Genomic DNA, 22,677 nt, shown 5'->3' with positions numbered 1-22,677 from the left:
ATAGTCATGAGTGTCGTGAATTTTGCTTCGTCATTGCCAGCCAGTGATGTGGTACATGCTACATCAACGCCCCTTTTTGTTGCGGCTTCTCGCCGACTAGAATGCTAACCCTGAACCAATCCTCCCAATTTGTCGTTTTCCGTACCTCGCGCCCGCGAACCCAGTGGAGAAGCTTACTCCTTCTTGTCGAAGACGTAGGTAAGGTGGCAGCGACCGCAGTACTGGCGGTCGTTCATGGCGGCCATGAAAACACCGGCACCGCACTGATAACGAAGTTAGCAACTTAAACAGGTTCGAAGAGAAGTTGGAGGAACGTACGGTGTCGGAGGGGCACTCGCGGCGAAGGCGCTCGATCTTGCCGTCAGAGTCGACCTTGTAGTACTTGAGGACAGCCAACTTGGTCTTCTTGCGCTTGTGCTTGATCTTCTTGGGGGTGGTGTAGACCTTCTTCTTGCGCTTCTTGCCACCTCCACGCAGACGCAGGACGAGGTGGAGAGTCGACTCCTTCTGGATGTTGTAGTCGGAGAGGGTGCGGCCGTCCTCAAGCTGCTTGCCAGCGAAGATCAGGCGCTGCTGGTCAGGGGGGATGCCCTCCTTGTCCTGGATCTTGGACTTGACATTGTCGATGGTGTCGGAAGACTCCACCTCAAGGGTGATAGTCTTACCCGTGAGGGTCTTCACGAAGATCTGCATGATTGCCTACTTAATATCAAAGGTTAGAAACAGTTCCGTTACAGAGAAGAATAGCAAGAATGCTGTCCGTCTCCCTCGGTGCTCCTCCCGTCCCGGCAGTGGGTGTGGTAGGAAAAGGGATTGAAGGTGTCGAGCGGTAGTGGTGGCTTGGTGACGAATTTTACAACGTCGCCGCGCGCACACACACACGCTCAAAATTTGACAAATCTGATGCGCCTTGCCCGAACGCTCTCGATTTCGCGATTGCGCTGGATATAGGGCTACAGGAAGTAGAAACGAAATGCCAGGGACAGGAGGGAGGCTCAAGGCCAACAAAGAGGGAGCAGAAGCATCTTCAGACGTACCTCGACAATATGACTATTGCCTTCCTAAGCAGATCCTCAGATGGGTTGGGTGGTGGATGGGAAAATTAAAAGGAATCGATCTCTCGCTCGCGCAAAGGCGCACGGGAAAACCGCCCGCCGCAGGAGTGGGTGGGGGGTTTGCGAGACCTGGAATCTTAGCGAATACACGTGACTAGGGCATCTTCCGATTGGCCGGGTCGCTCATGTGAATTTCCAGTGTGTGCGTTGCGAAAAGTGCAAAGGCACGCTACCGCCTCTCGCCTAAAGTTCTAAAGTGGGAATCTCAAATTCAAGCGGGTCAAGCAGCCCTGGCTCTAGCCCTCTCTTCCTCGAACTCACGTCAGACCAAGTCGCGCCCGCCCTTGTCGCACCCACCAATTGAACTTTTACTCAGCAAGCCAGAGAAAAGCTCAAGTACGTCTGCCGGAAATTGCTCCCCTCTTCTTCCTTTCACTTCACGGATCTACTAACACACAGTCAGACGTCGCCAAAATGGTCAAGAAGAGAAAGAACAAGTACGACGATGCCCTTCTCCCACGCTCCCCTACGCTCCGCCTCAGTTGTCAACGGCGCCTTGCGACATGGATCGACTCGACGTCGTTGGTGGCTGAGGTCTTGCGTTGCCATACACGACGAACTTGATTACTGACATATTCACTCTCAATAGCGGACGCAACAAGAAGGGCCGCGGCCATGTCAAGCCCATCCGCTGCAGCAACTGCTCGCGCTGCACGCCCAAGGATAAGGCGATCAAGCGCTTCACCATCCGCAACATGGTTGAGTCTGCTGCCATCCGTACGACTTCCCCTACTTCACCAAAGTATTCGAAACCATTCGCTAACAACGTTTCACAGGTGACATCTCGGACGCCTCCGTCTTCGCGGAGTACACCGTACCCAAGATGTACCTGAAGCTGCAGTACTGTGTCTCTTGCGCCATTCACGGCAAGATTGTCCGGTACGTTCGTCCGCGGGAGCGACGACTGCACTATGCTGGTCTGGCTTACGCCATTCCAGCGGCGCGCAGGCGCTTCAGAAGAACCTTGGCGTTACTCGAAGCTCCCAAACAACCACTCCCCTTCTCGAGACTACTATACCCCTCCATGGGGCATATGATGTCGGCGAGAAGGTTTTGCTTAGGAATAGTTTGTACTGACAATGACTCTCAGTGTTCGCTCCGTCGTCGGCCGCCGCAACCGTGCTCCCCCTCCCCGCGTCCGCTACAACAAGGATGGCAAGAAGATCGTCCCCAACGCCGCCAAGACCTCGTAAAGGGTTCCTCTAGGGTAGTCGGTGTCCAGGGTATTGATGATGAGCAGTGGATGAAAAAGTTCTCCTTTCAGGCATGGTTTGGGAACCGGAATGGGCTTTATGACGTTCATCTAGGAGAATCGGGCCATGGCCCTAGGTTAGCAAAGGAAATGCTTCATGACACTGGTTTTTTGTCCCCTGATGTTTGTGTCCTTTGCATTTTGAAGCCTACATATTGTTATGTCTACGTTTCCCTGGTGACCTCGAACCCGACATATCGCCTATTACTACCCCTCCAGCTCGGGCTTTGCGCTTCAATGCGCCGGGTGCCGATCTGGTCTAACAATACTGTCTTGAGTGTCCACTGTGTTCCCGTTTGCTTAGACAAGACGGCCCACATCTTCTCCCACGACTGCAGATTATGTCTAAGAGCTGGTTTGTTGAAGATGCCGGGCACTTCAATGCCATCTACATGCCCCGCTGTGTGGCCCACAATAACAACGCCGGGTTTCTGCTTCAACAACCTGATAACCCTTCGAAGCACAATCATTTGATCGTCCAGCGTCCACAGATGCAGGCAGAGGCCTAGGTGCGCTGTATCAAACATCCCCTCGAGCTCGTTAAGCTGGGGGTTGTTGTCGTCCAGCATATCGGCGTTGATGAAGCGCGTCTTGAGGGTATCGTAGTCACGGAAGAGCTCGTATCCGGCATCAATGTACCCTTGCTCCAGCTCTACGGCAACAGTTTTCTCCGAGTCCACGCCGTCGTGGACAAGCTTCCGAAGGTCCTGACCGATACAGCATGCCACGTCCAGGTGCTTTGCGTCCGGTTCCTGGAGTCTTGCGATCAGTTGCGGGTAGACTGGGCGCTGCATAAGGTTGAAGTCGAGGAAGTGAAACTCGCCGATGCAGGGGTATGGGAAGACTTCCCAGAGCTTCTCGCGCTGCGAGTTTGTTCAAGTCAGAAACCAGTGGGGATATATTCAATGTGTAATGAGAAGGGTTTGAACCATTCTGAGAACGTGGTCTTTGACTTCCTCTGGCGGGACTTTGCTGTAGTCCTCGAGCATCCTGCGCGCCTCTGGTGTAAGCCGGACTTCTTTCGAGTACCACGGAGCGGCTTTGCTTTTATCCCCCACTGCAATTTGACTGTTTGAGCCCTGCATATAATTCTTCTGCATTGCTTTAAATGTTGATATATTCTACGATAGGTGACACAGTCTTTATGGCAGCGATTCCGGATCTGCCAGAAGGGGCAAGACTGTCGAGGGATCGGGGTGGATCCCGAAAGGGTTATGATGTGTCGCAATGGAAGGGCTAACGGAAACCAGGTGAGCAATGCAGAAACGACTCAGCGTGTGGACGATGAAGTGAAAGACAGGTGTGAGCAATAAGACATCTTCAAGTTTGAACCCTCCTAAGAGGTTCTGCAGTGTATCTGTCTATATACACGAAGGCCACGTGCTCCATCACGTGCCGGCAGCCAAGCCTGGTTGACTTGGACGAAAAGACATGGACAGTAAGTCAATAATTACCCCTTGCCAGGTTCGTCACCAACGTTTGTAAATAATGTCTCCTACGATCTTCATGCATTTCAACAACATCGTGACCTTTGCTGCAGTCTTATTTGAAAATCAGAAACAACAAGAAATAAAGTTCGCGGAAATCTGTTCCGAAGGCCTTCAAAGTTGTATGTATTCCCAGAAAAGAATCTTTAGTTTCGTTTCATCAACGGCACGTATCATGATTGCATTTCGGTCATTTAAATTTAGCTTTATCGTCTGATATTTGGTTATAAGTTTACTTTCCAACGAGACCCAACACTCCATGGAAGCAGCTTCTTAGAAATGAGCGGAGATATCAATACGCTGGCCGCCAATACACAATACATACGTGCCTATCCTCAATTCCAACCTCTATCGACACAGTCCAATACCCCCCTTCAACAGTGGTTACCATGTGACTGGCAATCTACTGACACCGACATCCTTACTAAGTGGTGTATACTCTATTTCGGAGATGGGCACAGCGATCTTGAGGCTGGGAAGTTTTTGAAATAGCGTCGCTGTTTGGCACTGTCAGCTCTACAGCCCGGATTGTGGGATTTCACATTATGATAGATTTCTAGACACCAGAAAGATTTTGAAGTCGCAGAGTGAAGAGTTAAAGAGAGTAAATAACTGAGAAGTACATACCAAAGACGGTCTCCAACTCGGCGCGCGCGAGAGGTTCGGCAATGCACCTATGCGGACCGAACCCGAAGCCCAGGGCGTGATTGGGATCGGGGTTTCGATGCATGTCGAATATGTCCGGGTTAGGGAAGACGTCTTCGTCTCTGTTGCCGGATTGATTTGAGGCGATAATCCCCTCACCTGCTTTGATTATCTTTGGAATGTCAGTTTTGAGTACTCCAAAATTACACGTCACATGAGAGGCAAAAGTAGATTGGACAATACCTTGCCGCCGAGGATGATGTCTTCCTTCGCCACTCGCTTCATAGCTAGCGCAGACCCGGTGTGGTATCTACACAGCTCCTCTACAAAAGCCGGGGCCAGGGATGGGTTGGCCTTGAGTTCCTCCAGCTGTGATGGGTTGCGAAAGAGCTCAATCACGCCCTGGATTGTATTAGCCAAGAGAAAACGTGAAAATTATCAGCAAGGTTGTGGACTAACAAGCGCAATCATGTTTACCATAGTTGCATTTCCGGCGACAAGAAGGAGAAAAGCGATCTGAACAGCGTCTGACTTTTCAATGTAACCCGGCTTCACCTGTTCGAGGACCAGTTTGCTGATGAGGTCTTCCTTGGGTTCGGCACTGCGCTGATCTACCAACTTAGCGAGATAACCGAGAAGCTCCCTAAATATGTTTTAGTCTATAACAGAAAGGCTATGGCATGAGGGACACGCACTGATTCGCAGCCTGTGCTTGTAGGGCTGTGCCGCTGCCATTTGTGCGTATCGCGTTTTGCTGCGTCAGATACTCAAGATCTTCGAAGGGAACACCAAGGATAGTATAGATTATCTTGAAGAAATTGCTGTTAGTTGAGTAGTTTCGGTTGTGATATAGCTGGTCGATGGATAGGCTTACATATGACGGGACGGGAAGAGCAAAGTTCTCAATCAAGTCGACAGGCTCCTCGCATCCATGCTTGACCATTTGATCAAGAAGATCGCTCACCGTCTTCTGGATGTAAGGTTCCATTGAGTTGATATGATCTTTGACGAACAGGGGCTCGACCATGCTGCGTTGCGTCATGTGCGCCGGCGCGTCCATGTCGACGAAGGTGGGCTTATTCTTGGCCGCTGCTTTACCACCGGCACTAAGCTCAGGGAAGCCGGGCCTGGTGCGTTCCTAGTCGCGTGTCAGCGCCCATAGTTCACATCCATTGAAGTCCGGGGTCTGTCCTGAGAAAATAGAGGGTCGAACCTTGGACAGACGTGGGTCTGTAGCGACGGCGCAGACGTCCTTGTACTTGGTCACTAGCCACGCAAGAGAGCCGTCGAAAAGCTTCACGCGCGAAATTGGTTCCGTGGCTCGGAGACGGGCATATTCTGCCGGTGGTTCAAGGCCCGAGGCACGGCTGAAGGGGAAGTTGGAGGGTTCGGAGGAGGCCATGATTGTTCGGAGTGAGACTGAATGCACGAAAAACCGTGATGTTTTGTGTGTTCTAAACAGGCGAGATGACAACATAGATAACATAAGATTGTCTGCTGAATAGTTACACCACTTGAGCTTTCCTAAGAGATGAAACCTGCATCTTATACCTTTCTCACGCTAGAAATTTTACATTGTTTGATTTTGGACCTCCGAGGACTTCAACACTTTCTAGGAAGACCATTCAGCATACCTCGTGAAGCTGATGCTGACCCTCTTCCGCTCTCCGCAATATATTAGCGGCGTGGTCTGATCGTGACTGGCGTTCCACAACATCAAAATTGTAATAGGGACGATCCGGTTGGCCGGAGTCTCCCCGCGGGGTACATGTCAGGTTACAATGCATCAATTGAAAGCGTAGCTTACTGAGATTCTGACGTGCAGAAGAGGACGGCACGGAACGGGAGAGAGTGGGCTTGTCCGCGGAGTTGTCGATTCCCCGGAACTAGTTTGTAACCGTATTGGCAGTTTCCGTACCCGCTAAGTCCCGAAGTCACCGGACGCTTTAGACTAAACCCTGCTTTTTGCCATTTATTTCCCGGTGAAAATATTATAAGTCTATTTGGAAGGCCTACTAAGCTTAGATCAACTCGGACATTTCTGATTTCCGAGGTGCGAAGCAGTGGGGAATGAAGATGCATTTCCAGATTTCCGGTATTTGTCACTCTGGTGTGCCACGACAGTTGAGTGAGGAAGAATAAATATCATTGGTCCAGCAGCCATGCAAATCTGCCTTTTTTAGAACATCGTATGTTCCACCCCTGGGTATATGCGTGACTCAAGCTTCAAATAAAATAAAACACTGTTGGCATGTGGTATACGACAATCAAGACCCCGAAAATGCTCACATGTGCATCTCACCAGTGTATAAGGATGACGGCAGTCTGATATCTCGATACATCATCATAAAAGCTTCTTTTTCGATTTCGAATCAGTTTGCTTCTTACTTGATGTCATTTATATACGCCTGATTTCCGGGAGGTGTGTGGGCTTGTTGGTTCTTGCATGGGTATAGTGTATAACTTCAACACCATACTATCAAATGTGAGAAAATCAATTCAATAATTCAGGCTCCTGGGATATAATTTCGGACCTATTTAAAAAAAACCTCTGATTTGCAGTGCGAAATCTGCGAAGCCGCAATTATCTGAAGTATAGTAGTCTGACTTTCCGGTCTCCACCAGTGAACAAGGTTAAATGAATTGAATTGGATTTCGAGGGTGCTAAAACTTCGGAAGTAATGAAAAGTAATAGAACTACCATTCAATACCTAAGTAGAATCAGATCAATCCGCCAGACGTGTCAATTTCAAAAGATTCCACCCATCTCTTTCCAACACTCAGTGCAGAACACTCCGTTCCATTAACACAGACACTGAAGCCACAGCAGTTGTCAACCAGACACACCGCGCCTCCAGCACATGGCGAAGTGGCACTGCACTGATTGTACCCAACACATCTACCGGTACGGAACCCAACTCCCCTGCCCTCCAACGTTGTTCCGCATAGACAACCTGAACCTTGTATCGAAGCTTCGGGAGGATAAAAACGCTCTCCATCTTCGACGACGCACTTACTAGGGTTCGGACAGCATGCAATGGCCATCGGATCCGTCGTGTTGCGATCGTACTCAGGCGCTCGCGAAGGCACGGCTGAAAATTGTGCTAGTAGAGAGGAGGTCGTAGAAGCTCCAGCAGAAAAAGTCAGATTCAACCGTTCTGATCCATGTAGTGAATGGCAGACATCTGTCCTGATGGTCGTCATACCATACCCTTCGATTATATCTCCTAGACCTGATCCACCTTCGGAGGTTGAATTTTTGAAGGTGGAGGTGGATAAGTCGTATAGCCCCAGGAAATTGTCGATGACGGAGATAATACCTTGGCCGAGGTTTGTGTCAATATCCAGCCCCGCGTTGACGAACGGCTTGAGAAGCTCGTTGAGGTTGATCACGTTGCTGAGTTGCTGGAATAGCAAGCTCCATACGGACGTGAAAGATGGACACGTCCCCGCAATGGAACCCTTTGTGAGATGATCTAATGTCTGCTGGACTGACGTTTCGCAAACCATCGAATCACTTTGACCACCAGGAAACGCGCAGTTTGCCACAAAATCTCCTGGAACGCCAGGAAGGACAACGCATTGCGTGTCGCCAAGCGCAACAGAGACCGGTATATCAGCGCGAGCAGGATTGCCACATTGGTCCTTGAGATGGAGGACCACATCAAAAGTCCTCTCCTGCCTTTTATCGATTTCACTTGTGGAAGAGGAGAAATGCGATTCTGTCCCGTTGACGGGGATGTTGGTGTTGTTACCACATGTCGAATTCGTCAGGTTGTTGAGCTGCTCGAAGAAGCCAGATACAAAGATATCAATCTTGGGCGAGCAATTTGCTGAGGTAAAGTGCAGCCCTTGACTGTCTATGAGGAGAACGTCACCAGTCTTGTCAACAATTGCCAATCTTGCAGGGTCAGAAACGTCGATAAGAACAGGTTGTGTGTCGTTATCCATTAAGCGGAGATATTTCACAGAGTTGGTGGTTTCATTGAGGTAAAACGCGTCAATGTATGGCGGGATGCGTCCTGTGTTGTTCAAAAGGGACTCGTGAAGTGACGCTGTGGGTGTTGGTAGAGTGTAGCATATACTTGCGTTCTGAGCTACGACTATGGAGATACCGGTGAAGGCTGAGATGTACCCGGATGTTGACGTTGCCGAGCTGCTTATCGTAGCAGAACTGGATACTGTGCCTGATGCGATTGGAGTGGTAAGAATTTTGGTCATGGTGTCGTTGGCTGCATTGATAATTGTAGCGCTGCTTGTGAGAGTCTGTATAGATGCGTTACCGTTGACACCAGTGCTCGTCAATGTAATGAGCGATCCAGTCGGAATGGTCGTACTTGTTGAATTTTGTGTCAAGGTGCCAAATATAGTCGATCCACCTATGATCGTCCATGTTGAGCCAACCCCATCGATGACACTTGTGATTACTGTCGCTGCACCTGTGACAGTGGGGGTTGCCGTATTGCTATTAGATGAGCCAAACACGGTTGAACCTCCGATCACGGTCCATGTTGAAGCAATACCATCGATGAAACTGCTTATGACCGTAGTTTCTCCAGTAGGGCTTGGTGCCAACGTTGCCATGCTAGGAGTCCTGATAATAGTGGACCCTTCAATGACGGTCCACGTGGATCCAATACCGCCGAAGACGCTCGTGATGACTGAGGCCGAGGCAGGTATAGAGGGCGAGTCAGTGAGGGTTGAGCCTTTGGTCACAGTCCAGGTTGAAGCTGCACCATCAACAACGCTCGTGATAACGACAACATCATCAGTTGCAGTTTCGGAGGCAGCTGGCGTGGCAGTCGTTGTATCGAACGAGCCGGTAACAGTTGAGCCCCCAATCACAGTCCAGGTTGAACCTACACCATTGACAACGCTCGTAATGACGATAACATCACCAGTAACAGTTCCAGACGCAACTGGCGTGACAGTCGTTGTATCGAACGAGCCTGTGATGGTTGAACCCCCAATCACTGTCCATGTTGAAGCTGCGCCGCCAATTACGCCTGTGACGACGGTGAAGGCACCCGTCGTAGTCTCCGAAGAGGTGCGGGGCTGGCGAGTCATAGTGCTGTTAGGGTTCACTGTCCAAGTTGAGCCAATGCCGTCCAAAGCACTCGTGATTGTGGTTACCAAGGGAGTTTGAGTGGGAATAGCCGTCGCAGTGTCACTATCGAAACCCCCATCTGAACTAGAAAGCCAGGAAAGAGTCCACGTAGAAGCACCATCCACACGAGTGTTTGTGAGAATGCTACTCCCAAGGCCGACTGAGGAATCAGACACAGTCTCGGACAGACCCCCGGTAATAGTCGTCGTCGTTCCGTTCCCGACCATGGTAATTGTTCCCGTCGTTATAGCCCGGGTTGACCCAGAAAATAATCCAGTGATAGTGCTGATGACTGTGGAGTTTCTGTTCGTGATGGTAGTCACTCTTGGGGAGCTAACCGTCGTATTAACTGTCGTCCTCGAGGAGGCCGTCAAACCGACGGTGGAGTTACCAACCAGAGTGATGGTAGATACCCAAACGGATTCTGCTCTGCTTGATTCAACCGTTATAGAACTTGTTATAGGGGAAGGAGCTGGTCGACCTCCACTATCACCTTCACTTTGCGATGACATACTCTGCATGCCGCGGGTGCTGACCGCACTTGAGCTGTAGACGTAAATAGTGCTGACCATAGTCTCAGTGATTTGCACAGTGGTGGTAACATCCCCCCAGCCGCATGTCGAGGCCGTGCTGGTTGTGATAGCAGAATTGGGGAAGGAAAAGGAGTAACCGCCGTCAAAGGTTGCATGGGCAGTAGTAGGGAGACCAAGAGCACTCGAGCCATCGTCTGACGAAGACACCCCAATGACCACAGTATCCGTGATTACGGATGTAGAATAATCTAGAGTTGTAGTTGCGGTTGCGGTGGCGGACTGGCAAGGTGATCGAGATATCGAGTTGATACTCAATAGACATGCACACTGTAACTCGTCAACCACCTTGAGGTACGTATCCGAGCAAGTTGGGATTTACTTACAGCAGACGAGACAGAAAGAGGAGCATATGTAGTTGGAACACTATCGGGGGGTTCCATAGTCGTAGTGGTGTTGACTGAATACAAGACTGATGAACAGTACGCCGTTCCGTTATGCCGCTCCAAGGCTCTAAGGAGGTTATCACCATGACATCCTTCCGCCACAGCGAGAGCCACGCTTCCTATAAGAAGGAGAGACGGAATAAACATTGTGCAAAGTGAACTTAAAAGAGCAAGAAATAGAGAAAGATAGGAAGACAGGGAAGACATAAAGGCAGAATGATTCAACGAATTTGAGTCAGGTGGAGGCCAGTTTCGTCGGCCGCTGGTCTCAATGAGGAAATCCTGGACCACAACGCCCTCCAACCAAGACCTTTATACAAAACACGCAGTCATGGCTGGTTACGCTTTCATATATCGCTAGTTGAGTCCTTCGCGTCAAAAGTCCAAGAAGAAAGACGGCCCCGAGACATCCATTACACCGTAACATACTCATTCTGTTCCTTATCCAAGGTATGGGCGATGATCCCGTTGATAACCGCAAACTCGTCATCCGTGGCGAGAACACTAAATTGACGAGAATTCAGTTCTCGGTGCCTACATCCAATCACTGTCTCGTTTTTGAGCTCCCGTCAGACGTCAGACTGACTGAGCCCAGGGACACGACTTCAGTTTGACGTCGTACGCCAGCTGCATGTGCGCATCCGAGACCAACCCATCATCGAAACCATGCAGGTACTAACTAAGCAGTGCTCAAGTGCAGACGCGTGTGCGACCTCACTATGAATGCGATTAATTTTCATCCGCTGTCATTTAGCCTCAGATTCATGTGTCGAGACGCACTTTGAGCCACCAGTAACAGGCTTGAAGATTCCACCTCATGGGAAGCCCATCACGTTATTACCATGTCGCTATTCGTTGAACCCTTTTGAATCGACTCAGCTCCACGACCCGAGCAAGATTGACCTAAAACCTTGTACCATCTTTAGTTTGACGAGGTACAGAATGGAGGACAAGATTGAGCACCCTAGACCCCAGGAAGCGAGGCCGGACAAGAGGCCACAGAGATATATTGCGACCGAGAAGTATTTGTTTCACGAGCAAAAAAGAGAAAGCCTCCATTTTCCATATTGCATATCTACCCAGCGCCACTCGTACAGTCATTATACCCCTGACACAAGAACCAACCCATCCCAAAGGGTGCAAAAACCGATTAACGAAAACATGAAAAACTGGCCATCATTCGTAATACTCCTCACCGTGCCATCGTCACTTGCTGCGTGGCCTGCACCTGACCCTGTTGGCCCCGTCGCACGATGTAGTCCTGGTTCTCAATCGTTACACTCTTTGTCATGTGATTCACCTTGTAAACACCGACGAGCCGGGCGGCCAGCTCAAACATATTGTTTCGGAGCGAAATAACAATGAACTGGGCGTTCTTAGTGCGTTCCTTAATATAGTTGGCAACAATCGAGACCTGTAAGTGGCAATGTTAGTATGCGTGAAGGTGGCAAGGTCAAGAACAAAGGAACTTACGTTTCTGAAATCCAACGCAGCGTCAATCTCGTCCATGACATACAGAGGCGTAGGCTTGTAGTGGTGTAGTGCGAACACAAGGGCCAGACTGCTAAGTGTCTTCTCACCACCAGACAAGTTGCTGATGTTCTTCCATGACTTCTTTGGGGGCATGACACTGAAGAGGATGCCCTCGCTGAAGGGGTCAAGCGAATCGACCAACTCAAGTTCGGCGTTGCCACCCATCGTGATCATTTGGTACATCTCTTTCAACCGCAGTGAGATGGTGCTGAAACCCTCCATGAAGCCCTCGAGCCGCAGACGTCGGAGCTCATCACAGCGCTTCTTGGCCGTGTCGCGTTGGCCTACTGCGCTTGCAAGATCAGACGAGCGAGCAGCGTGTTCTTCAACACGACGACGGTATTCAGCAAGAACACCCAAATCAACGTTGACGTTCTGGGTCTTTTCCTCCAAAGCAGCGATCTCGCCCTTGAGCTTTTCCTTGCTCATATCGGCAAGTTCATCCGGGGTATATGTAGGCAGCGCTTGGGATTGACGAGCAGGCTGCTCGGGTTGCTCGAGCTCCTCAGTTTGCTCATCCTCCTCGTCTTCTCCAGATTGCTGTGATACATCTCCATCTACTGCGTCTTGAGTGACTGTCTTGTCACCCTCAGCATCTGCATCGGCAGCGGCGGAGGTAGGCTTAGGAGGTGGATTGGAGGTGCCAGTGAGGTCATCCACGTCCTGGAGCGTTAGCTTAGACAGCTTGTCGTTCCAGTACATGAGTCTCTTTTGGTTTTCGGTTAGAACCTTTTGGTTCTCCTCAAGTTTATTGCGCATTTCAATCTCGACCGCCCGGGTTGCGTTGAGTTCGGAGGTCTTCTCATCGAGTTCGGCTTTCAGAGATGACAGCTCTTCCTTCTTCGCTGCCAAGCCTTCTTCGGCTTCTTCGACGCGGGTCTCAAGTGACTCAGCCTTCTCGCCCTGGTTCTCGATCTCATGCTCAAGCTTCTCAAGGTCGCGAATCGCCACCTCGATTTCTTTTGTTGCCTTGGCGTGATCTTTCTCAAGCTTAGCCTTCTGCTTCTCTGCCTTGACCTTGCGAATCTCGGCGTTGGTGGTTTCTTCGTTTTGGGAAACAATTTCCTCCTTCAAAGAGTCGACGTTGGCTCTTTGTAGGCGAAGCTTCTCACCACCAACCTCCATAATCTTGTCTTGTAGCGCTTTGATCTCTTCCTCGACACCAGATGTCTCGTCATGGAGCCTCTCCACTTCCTTGTTAAGCTTCGCAATCTCCTTGCGAAGAGCTGCAATGCGGTTATCATCTGAAGCCGAAGGCTGGTGCTCCCTGCTTAGCTCCTTGATGCGGCGATGGGCATCGGCAAGATTCCTGGCTGCACTCTCAATTTCAAGAGTAATCTTCTGCATCTTTGTACCCAGCATAGGGATCTGCTCGTTGAGCTCACGCAGCCTTGTCTCGAGCTCTCGCTGCTGCTCTTGGAAGTCTTGGTACTTCTCTTCCAGGGCATCTCGGTCTTCCTCAAGCTTGGTGACTTGCTCTTTGCTGGTCTCGGCGACAAGTTTTGAGGACATTAGGCCTCTCTTCACAGTCGTGCCACCACCAGACATGGTACCAGACTTGTCGATCAATTCGCCAGCCAGGGTGACCACACGCCATCGCTTGGCGCCATAGGCGATTCTGTTTGCCTGAGCCAGGTCATTTGCCACCAGAGTGTCTTGGAGGGCATGGTAGAAAGCGGGCCGAAACCTCTCTTCTTTGGGGTTGACAAGGTCAAAGAGACGGGGTGCGTTCTCCGGTGTCTGGATAGGGTTCATGTCTCGTACTCTCAACTTGTCCAAGCACATGAAATTACCACGACCCAAGTTCGTCTTTCGAAGATACTCAATGCATTGCTGTCCAGCCTCGACAGTGTCAGTCACAAAGTTGTCAAGAGCACCGCAGGCTGTCGAGATGGCGACGTCGTATTTCTGGTCGATTGCACCAAGGTTTCCAAGTCTTCCGTGGAATCCGTCAATTCGGCCAGACTCCCGCATACGCATGAGAGCGGTGAGAACATTGCCCTGAGTTTGCGTCTTAGACAGACTTGAGCGAGCTTCGTCGGCCTTCTGCCGGGCGTTGGAAACCTTTGCGCGAATCTTTGGCTCGTGGGCATTGAAGCGAGACAACTCGTGCTCGACCTCCTTTGCCTCCTGCTCTAGTTTAGCCTTCTCAGCCTGGCACTCCTTGAGCTCCTCGGCCTTGGCTGTTCTAGCGTCCTCAATGGCGGCAATCTTTGCTTCCGTCTCAGAAATGGCGACTGCACCTGCATTGGCCTTCTCCTCGAGAATGTTCATCTCGCTCTGCGCGACGGCGATTGCAGATTGCTTCTGGTTGATTTTCTCCTTCCAAGGCTCCAATGACTTCTGCTTGATGGCGATTTGATCGGAGAATTTCTGAGTCTTGCCCTTGAGTCCCTCGCGAATGGAAGCAAGTTCTGCCTCCTCTTCTTGAACGCGAATTTCAAGTGATGCGATTTCCTTGCTGCGGCTCTCAATCTCCTCGGCACACTGGACGACAGTCTCGTCGGCTTCGACTGCAGACTTCTCGGCATTTGCGATAGTTTTCTCCAGCTTCTTTTGCTTGTCGTTCAAAAACTTCTTCTTCTCGTCAAACTTGACGCGCTCTTGCTCGAACTTGGCCATCTCCTTAACCAGGGCTTCGGTTTCTTTCGCTTGCGCCTCAAATTCTTTGCCTCCTCGGGAATAAGACTTTTGCAGCTCCTTGATGATCTTTTCGCCGCCGTGGTGCTTCTCCAGCTCGTCATCAAGCTGGGCCTGCATCTGACTAATAGCCTCTTCCGTGACGGCGACATTGTCATGGCACTCGCCGATGTAGAGCTGGTACAAGGCGGACTTTTTAGTAGTAAGCTCGTTTTCGTCTCGGATGTAAGCTAGCGCCTTGTTCTTCTTGTCTTCGAGGCCGTTCTTCTCCTTCTCCACGTGTTGGACACGGCCGCTCTTCTCCATACACACTTCATTGAGAGTCTCCACCTCGGCCGCGGACTCTTCAATCGGCGTTTTGTACTTGGAGGTGCCGATGATATCCTCTAGGTATTCAAGCAGACCATCGTCGTGCTCGTTGGCGGCCTTTGGTTTCATCTGGGCGATGGACTCGACCTCACCCTGCAAGATGAGGAAACGCTTGTGGTCAAGGTCGATGCCGCGGTCGCGGAGGAGTGTCGTGACGGTTGTGAAGTTAGAGGATTTGCCGTTGATATAGTACTGACTCGAGTTGTTCTTGAAGGCTTTGCGAGAAATGGTGAGGTCGGAGTCGGGGATTACTTCATGACCGCCGCCGGGCTGTACCTAGTTAGAATTGGTTCCCAGACACAATTGAAGATTGACAAACCTGGTCCATGACCTCCCGGAAGTGTACAGAAACCTCGCAGTAGTCCAGGTCAGGGTATTGCGCAGAGTTGTGGATCAAGGCAGAGAGTTTGCCTTGTCGCATTTTGCTGGCGCGGAATCCGAAGACGAACAGTAGAGAGTCGATGACGTTGGATTTTCCAGAACCATTGGGACCAACAACGGATGAGAACGATCCGTGGAACGGGCCAACCTCTTGTCGACCTGCGTAGCTCTTGAAGTTGGTAAGAATCAAGTGGGTGATGACAAGACGAGGTTTAGGGGTCGTGTCCTCAACGACGGGCACAGTAAGGTTCCGCGACTTCAGCACAATATCCATGGGTCTTTCCAACACAGTATCCATGGCGCGGACGGGTTTGAATGCAGCCTGGGTCTCATCTCCAACTGGCCTCTGCTCGTTGACTGTGGCGGCTGTGATGTCGGCAAGAGGCTCCCCTTGCGGCTGTGAAGGCTCTGGTGTGGCAGATGCTTTGGGAGTCGGTATAGACGAGGGAGTTGCAGACCTGGTCGAAGCTCGCGGTACGGGACTCCTCCTGGGCTTTCTAGGAGAAGTCTTCCTCGGCGAAGATTGCGGCTCAGCCTTTGTGATGGTTTCGTCGGCATCAAGAATTTCGGTTGGCTCTATGGTTGAAGCAACCTCCAGCGTCGAAGGTGTCTCAAGTATTGAAGCTGCCTCCAATGTTGAAGCCGCCTCCAGTGTTGATGGTGCTTCTACCACTGAAGATGCTTCAAGTGTTGAAGGTGCATCTAGAACCGAAGAATCCTCCACGGTTGAAGGCGCAGCATTCTTTTTTGGCCTGCCTCGGGGGCGCGGAGCTGGGGCGGCGGGCGTGGACGTGGACGCAGCGCTCTTACGGGAGCGAGTTTGTCGGCGCACGGGGTTGCGCGCGGGCTCTGGGGCGAACTCTTCCTCGCTGTCGTCTTTCGCCTGGGTGGTGTTTGCGATATCATCATCTGAGGAGTCAACGATGGCCTGGCGGCGCGTCGCACGGCGCGGGCGAGCCGACATTATGCTTGGTGGTTAGTCGTAAGAAGCGAAAGACGCAAAGACGTAAGTGAGTACGAGGGTATCTCAATCAAATTGACAAGAAACCGAAAAGGGGAAAAGAAGAAACGCAACAAGCGCAACAATGCTGCGTCAACAAAATCGCGTTTGGTGATGTGCTGGGGGAGAATTGTGTTGTTTGGTTCCCCCACTTTGATTTGTTTGAATTGCTCACCAATCTGGCCGATTGTAAACAAACAAGCCACACTCTCCCCCACCCGTCACGAGATGATGTGGAAACACGTGAAAGCGTGGCTGTGGCAAATGTGGCTGGTGCGGCTCGAGCTCCCCGGTCACCCACCATCAAAGTAAAGCAGAGCAAAGCAAAGCATAGCATTGAAGTCAGTCGCATTCAATCCGCCAAAGGATTCAACATCAGCCCAACACGAGCTTGTCTTTCCGTCCACCCTCCGTCCAATCCGAAGGCATCATCCGTAATACATAATGTTCGATTACACAAGCTTCGACCAGGTCTTCGGGTCGCATCAATTTCCTTACGATCGCAAGTCCATTCAGGAAACCGATACGTTCCGCAAAAGTCTCGATGGCGCTCTGTTCATTGACCGAGTCCTGAAGGCTCTGGGTCTTACCAAGGGTATAGGTTCTCGTTCGGTTTGTGTTCTAAGGCTGAATTAACATATCGCCATAGCTAAGACGTATCCTCCCAAGTCCGAAAACGCCTTGCGATCGCTTCATCTACAGCTTTGCGAAGCTGGCATGTCGACGCACCATCGACTCTCCATCTTCTACTACATCTTGCTCGATTTTGACACGAACGAGACTAGAGCGCAGGCCTCGTCCAAGTTCGCAGCCACTTCAGGTGTTCCCAAGAACTACCAGATCTTCATGAAGGGCCTGTGGCTGCTGGATCATCAGCAATTTGAGGTGCGTCTGTCCGCGTCTGCAGGGTGGCTTGGTGCGCTAACCCTTTTGTCATAGAAAGCTCTCGAGTATATCGCGCACCCTTCGCTCACTACCGATTTCGCCGACGAGATCATGACGGCCCTTGTTCGCCACGCCTCCGACGGCGACTATACGTTGCCCCTCTCGTACTTCCACACAGTGCAACCAATCCTGAAGACGCCCGAGGCATTGCAGCTTCTATTCGATGCCATGGCGCGGACCAGCGTTACTGAAGCGCTCTACTTCTCCAGAACACACTCTGATGCTGTAAGAGCACAGCTCTTTCGTCAGCTAATCTCGTCGGTACTTGATGCACCCGCAAACGAGGAGACCGCAGCCCGTGCCACCGAACTTGTCGGCCTGCCTTTTGATTCGACGGAGGAAGTTTGGTTCGAGGAGTTCCTCTCCCAAGAGGACGGCAAGAAGCTGAAAAGGGCGCGAGACACTCTTCTTATGCGCAAGCTTGTCACAGGCCGATACAGCGAAGCCATTAAGGAAAAGAGCCTTGGGGGTAGGTGGGGAGTGGTTTTGGAAGGCGTCAAAAGCGGACTAGGTGGCCGAGCAGAGTAAATTCTCAACCTGGGGGCTGTCTTATCTGGCCTCGTGGTAAGCTTTGACATGAATGACATTGAGTTCGGCATAGCGTTGGAGTTTGGGCATGTTCATCTTTAGTTTCTTCTGGAAGTTTGGGCGAGCTGGAAGCTCCAACCCATCCGGTTTAGGTTAGCTATTCCTGGCTAAGCATTGATAATGTCTTGGAATGAGAAGCCTTAAATTGACGCAAGGAAAACAAGCAATGGCACAGATTTTGTGCCTGGTTTGCTTGACAAGACTGAAAGTTTAATAAATGGTCGTGTCGACCGAGGGGGCGGGGGGTCAGGTGTGTGCACAACCACACCGACGATGCACCGAGAAAATGAGCGCATGACTAAGCTCAACGTCGAGTCACACCTGCCCAGGCCTCTTCACATACCGAGCCCACCTATCGTGGATCTTATTGCGCCAACCGCGTCAGTCCTTCACCGTCTCATTATCGCGTGTCACACCTCACTTGATTCTTGAGCGAACATCCGCGGTGATCATGCTCCATTTTCGCGCCATTGCTTTACCGCTTGTTCCGTTTGGAGTCATCAATGAGTCGGAGCGATGAACAACTCAGCCAAAGGAGTAAAATTTGTCGGTTCTGACGCTTCAGGGCTTCCTCTCAAACGCAAGCAAGTCCAGCAAGCTTGCGATTCCTGTCGAAAGAAGAAGGTTTGCAAAACCCGACTCTAACACTTCAGACTCATCTGACTTGGACAATTTAGAAACGCTGCATTCATGCTGAACCCCCATCGTTAGAACCCGGACCTGACGGGCCTGTGGGCTCGTCGCCGGCGAATGATGGGTTGGTTTCCCAATCTGGTAATATGGATCTAAACTGACATTCGATCAAGGCACATGGCTTCGGCGTCTGGCTCGCCCGCAAAGCATCGCCACTCGGCTTCTGCAGCCCCGGATTCGCTGCTCATGTCCCCATCTCGGCGAGACTCGAGCACCGCAGCACATCCCGATTCTGCGAACAATGCCCAGACAAGATTCGTGGGCGATCTCAACCCGGAGGGCATGTTTGCCGAGGCCGCCGACTCAGATTCGGCGGCGAATCCGACCCACAAGGCTGAGGTCGGCGTCTGGCTTCCGTCAGTCAACCCGGTATCTAGTCAGTCTACGAGCAGCGTGGTGTCGCGTCCACCGGCTATGATCGACAAGGTTCTGCTGCCGTTCGTCAAACAGAACTGTCTTACCTGTGTACCACCGGAAAAGGACTACAAACACCTCCACAGAGTGTACCGGGAGAAGATTCATCCCATTTTTGGCCTTATCCCGGACGATGTCCTGGATGATGGAGATTCCCCGGCTGCCATTGTCATGCGGCAAGTTGTGTCTCTGGCTGCTGCTGCTGATCCTGAGATGAAAAGTCATTTGCGCCTTGTCAATCAAGGAAACAAGAAGCTATCTTACCACGACTTCTCTCAAGTGCTGTCTGGTTCCATCAGAGCTATCTTGGACACGAGCTTGATATCAGACAGGACAGTGCACATAAGGGCCCTGTGCATGTTATCGCTTTACATCCAACCTTCTGGCGCAGACGAAGCAGACCTGCCAGCCCAGCTGGGTGCCAGGGCAGCACACCATTCCCAAACTCTTGGCCTGCAATTATTCCACTCAAGTAGTGATGCACTGGATACTTTGTTTTGCGGCGTGTGGGCTCTCGACCGTATCAACGCGGCCGCATACGGAAGGCCCTGCGTTTTGCACGAGAGAGATATTGGACCTGGTCTAGAGGACTGTTTCCGCAGACAAGCACCATGTTTTCGCCTCTTCCTATCGGTTGTGCAGTGGCTGGACCAGGTGATTGAGCTATATCGGCCCGGTGTCATCGCTCAGTCTCTCGAAACAAAGCCTTTTATCGAACTTCCGGTCCTCGAGCCCATGATTCTTGAGGCTAATGCTTTGCAAGTACCTACTCCCCTGCTAGGTAAGTCTTGATACTATTAACATTGTCACGCGGCAAAATATGCTGAACAGTTCGCAGCGACTATTGAAGTCTTCTACCATGCAGTGATCATTTTGTCATGCCGCCTTTCGAGACCCGGTCCGCCATCGCACTACGCATCTTCTATTCCACCTGCTTCGGCGAATGCACGCCGCTCCCTCGCTGCCGAGCGAATATCTTCAGCCATCCGTCGAGATCATCTTAGCCCCGTGCCTCTTGTGCCTTACGCTCTCTCCCTTGCCCTCAGCGTCGAGTACCGAAAGATGCGCCACAGCGCACTACCCATGTTCCGTGCCAGGGCTCGCAGTGCATTCAAGTCCAACTCTGAACTGATGAAGAGGTTTGGCGATGTGTTTTGGAGTGCAAGGGTAGTTGCCGGACTGGGGGAGCGTATTTTGAGAGAGATGGAACGGGCTGCGAATTCGCTAGCCCAAGAGGCGGGAGCGCCTCTACCATCATCACACATCGACTTACCTGCAAGTGGTAGGACCGAAGAACCTGCTCCTATGACTGCGCTGCCGGATGCTGCTTCTCAGGCGCCGGCAGTGCCGACGACCGCTGTCTCGACCACGGATTTCCCGGGCTTGGATACCATCGATTTCTCGGTCGTCGACGCGATGCCACACCTGGACGTTTTTGGTCATTTCGATCCAAGTTTCAACCTCCCGGCGGTTGACAACGCCTTGGAGGCGAATCTTGACATTGGACTGCCTCTGAACTGGGGCGAGTGGGATCAGTTTGCTGGCTGAGCACTTTCCTATACACCGATTTCTTGGCATGGCTTGTTGCAGAGCAAGACGAAAATACCTCGCTGCGTAACATCGTATTATTCCAGCATCCAGGAGCAACCAATATGCTAGTAACATACCCAGCTTGGGTATACAATATGCGGCAGTAAACCCATCATTCAGATACCGGAGGCATGGAGCTCCTTGTGTTGGCCGCCAAGGTCGACGCAATCGTGTGCCTTGCAAGATACCCCTATGGTTTTGCTCGTCAGCAATACAGGCCACCACAGAGTGCTCTCCAAGCACCATTGAAGGTCATATCCAGTGGCCACCCAGCTTTACACACTGATAGGACGAACCCCGCTTTGTATCCACTAATCAACTATAGCGCCGATGCTGGAGTCATCGAATATGATGAGGCAGGCTTCACTTGACCTTCCTTCAGGTTGGTCGGTGATGCATCTTGGGTCGCGTGGATTAGGAGGAGGACTGAAGCGTCGACTTCGAAAAAGCTTGGAGACACTTGCTTCTTCCAAGGTTTCTCGCAACGCCTTGGGGTTATGCGACATCGGCATCAATTATGAGAAGGATTTAAACGGGGGCCGAGGAGGAACTAGGGCTACCAGTGCTCCTTTGCAGCAACATTGCCCATCAATGCACCGGGCAAGCCGTGCAGAGCAAAAATGACAGGTGCACGACTGAAACAGTGTCTCACGACTTCGACGGTGGCTGTGCGTGCCACCCCCATTTTCAGTATTTATTTACTCTCGAAAACAATCAAGCTAGAGGCCGGGCATGTAGTTGATAAGTCCTGCAGCAAGGTCGCCGTTCCATTTATCCCTGAACATGCAACTGTGATAGAGAAATGCACTGCCCCCATTCCCTGCTGTCTTTAGGAAGGTTATTCATGTCGTCGCTCGTTTGTTGCAACCACCAAATGGATGCTCAAATGCATGATGCTTAAATGACTAAGCAGTCAGCACGGGCCAGTGCCGAAGCTCCGGTGGCTACTAAGGCGGGATCCATGAGAGCTTCAAAGTTATTCAGCGTGTCGGGTAATACCGAAATCGTCTTTGCCAAAGACAACCAGGGTCCAACCCTTTGCGCTTTTGCATGCTGCATATACGATTAGGCACGCGCTGAACATGGCACCGCCGTTGAACATCTTGCTACGCGCCCTTGTGGCCTTCGAGGACGTCATTATCCGTCAGGTGTGTAGCTGCGACGCTCAGAATCCTCCCCCCTCCAGTAGGGTATCCTGACTGCAGCGCGAACTGACTGGGAGACGGCTTGCAGATCCTGAGAAGCCCCGGATTCCATCGAGGCGTTGGCCGGATCCATCGATACGTTGACGAGAGGCAGAATGGGCCGATGCCGCATCAGCCATTGCGCCAGGGGGAAGCATCGTGTACGTCTCCGCAAGAGAATAGTGTATTGCAGGAACACAGGTTGACGAGTTGGATCTAGCAAACCCGGAGGAACGAGGCTTCGCACAATATTTTTTTGAGGAGTTGAAGAATCAGTTCCTGGGCACGCCGAGAAACCCGCCCCCGCCGCCTGGACCGCCGAAGCGATGACACTCGACGCTTTCTACCTACGATTACAACGGTCTCAACGGGCAATACGCATTGGAGTCTTGGCATCGCAGCCAAATGCATACGTTTACGTCCCCGAGCCCGCCTATAACTACGATTTGTCGACATCGATGCGAGTGAGAATGATAATCAGCATGCTGAATATAGGACAATAACGGAGCCGAGAACTTCAGTGGCGTGCCTAGGTGTTTCCGCATCCTTTCCTCTTTCTGCCCGCCTCAAGATGGACACCTATTCACCTCGAACCGGTTTCGTTATGGTGCTTCTTGCGCAGTCTACCGGGTTGCACTGGCGTTTAGGGTACTGGGGGCGAGGTATTAAGATTTCAACTGAAGCCAGGATGCTTCCAGCTGGCACATCTAAAGCTCAAGCCTACAAAGTAACGAATACCTCGCCCGCCCGGACCAGGT

General features: G+C 51.4%; 8 protein-coding genes across 8 annotated transcripts; 4 read left to right on the top strand and 4 right to left on the bottom strand.

The window, feature by feature from the left end:
* Nucleotides 1-173: 173 nt before the first annotated feature.
* EsH8_VI_000808 (ubiquitin family-domain-containing protein) lies at nt 174-693 on the bottom strand (the record flags this gene model as incomplete). The annotated part of the gene is made up of 2 exons (XM_083272061.1): nt 174-263; nt 319-693. The coding sequence occupies 2 exons, from the start codon at nt 691-693 to the stop codon at nt 174-176; spliced, it is 465 nt and encodes a 154-aa protein (XP_083127235.1).
* Nucleotides 694-1,529: 836 nt separating this feature from the next.
* EsH8_VI_000807 (40S ribosomal protein eS26) lies at nt 1,530-2,308 on the top strand (the record flags this gene model as incomplete). The annotated part of the gene is made up of 4 exons (XM_083272060.1): nt 1,530-1,552; nt 1,705-1,832; nt 1,892-1,994; nt 2,206-2,308. The coding sequence occupies 4 exons, from the start codon at nt 1,530-1,532 to the stop codon at nt 2,306-2,308; spliced, it is 357 nt and encodes a 118-aa protein (XP_083127234.1).
* Nucleotides 2,309-2,531: 223 nt separating this feature from the next.
* EsH8_VI_000806 (cytochrome P450) lies at nt 2,532-5,901 on the bottom strand (the record flags this gene model as incomplete). Its single annotated transcript, XM_083272059.1, has 7 exons — nt 2,532-3,230; nt 4,266-4,351; nt 4,482-4,671; nt 4,743-4,901; nt 4,959-5,142; nt 5,195-5,637; nt 5,713-5,901. The coding sequence occupies 7 exons, from the start codon at nt 5,899-5,901 to the stop codon at nt 2,532-2,534; spliced, it is 1,950 nt and encodes a 649-aa protein (XP_083127233.1).
* A 1,747-nt stretch (nt 5,902-7,648) lies between these two features.
* EsH8_VI_000805 (uncharacterized protein) lies at nt 7,649-9,566 on the bottom strand (the record flags this gene model as incomplete). Its single annotated transcript, XM_083272058.1, has 3 exons — nt 7,649-7,689; nt 7,733-7,896; nt 7,996-9,566. The coding sequence occupies 3 exons, from the start codon at nt 9,564-9,566 to the stop codon at nt 7,649-7,651; spliced, it is 1,776 nt and encodes a 591-aa protein (XP_083127232.1).
* Nucleotides 9,567-11,774: 2,208 nt separating this feature from the next.
* Nucleotides 11,775-16,469, bottom strand: EsH8_VI_000804 (condensin subunit SMC4; the record flags this gene model as incomplete). The annotated part of the gene is made up of 3 exons (XM_083272057.1): nt 11,775-11,996; nt 12,056-15,394; nt 15,444-16,469. The coding sequence occupies 3 exons, from the start codon at nt 16,467-16,469 to the stop codon at nt 11,775-11,777; spliced, it is 4,587 nt and encodes a 1,528-aa protein (XP_083127231.1).
* Nucleotides 16,470-16,949: 480 nt separating this feature from the next.
* Nucleotides 16,950-17,978, top strand: EsH8_VI_000803 (nuclear pore complex assembly-domain-containing protein; the record flags this gene model as incomplete). Its single annotated transcript, XM_083272056.1, has 3 exons — nt 16,950-17,100; nt 17,155-17,390; nt 17,445-17,978. The coding sequence occupies 3 exons, from the start codon at nt 16,950-16,952 to the stop codon at nt 17,976-17,978; spliced, it is 921 nt and encodes a 306-aa protein (XP_083127230.1).
* Nucleotides 17,979-18,554: 576 nt separating this feature from the next.
* EsH8_VI_000802 (Zn(II)2Cys6 transcription factor) lies at nt 18,555-20,693 on the top strand (the record flags this gene model as incomplete). Its single annotated transcript, XM_083272055.1, has 4 exons — nt 18,555-18,662; nt 18,716-18,795; nt 18,845-19,926; nt 19,984-20,693. 4 exons carry the CDS (start codon nt 18,555-18,557, stop codon nt 20,691-20,693), a joined length of 1,980 nt encoding a protein of 659 aa, XP_083127229.1.
* A 1,124-nt stretch (nt 20,694-21,817) lies between these two features.
* Nucleotides 21,818-22,249, top strand: EsH8_VI_000801 (uncharacterized protein; the record flags this gene model as incomplete). The annotated part of the gene is made up of 3 exons (XM_083272054.1): nt 21,818-21,883; nt 21,969-22,080; nt 22,140-22,249. 3 exons carry the CDS (start codon nt 21,818-21,820, stop codon nt 22,247-22,249), a joined length of 288 nt encoding a protein of 95 aa, XP_083127228.1.
* Nucleotides 22,250-22,677: the final 428 nt, after the last annotated feature.

The sequence above is a fragment of the Colletotrichum jinshuiense genome, chromosome 6 (genome assembly GCF_051148585.1).
Source record: "Colletotrichum jinshuiense chromosome 6, complete sequence".
Classification (NCBI taxonomy): Eukaryota; Fungi; Ascomycota; class Sordariomycetes; order Glomerellales; family Glomerellaceae; genus Colletotrichum; species Colletotrichum jinshuiense.
Note: the sequence above shows the minus strand (reverse complement) of the source record. Positions and strands in the feature narration are given on the sequence as shown.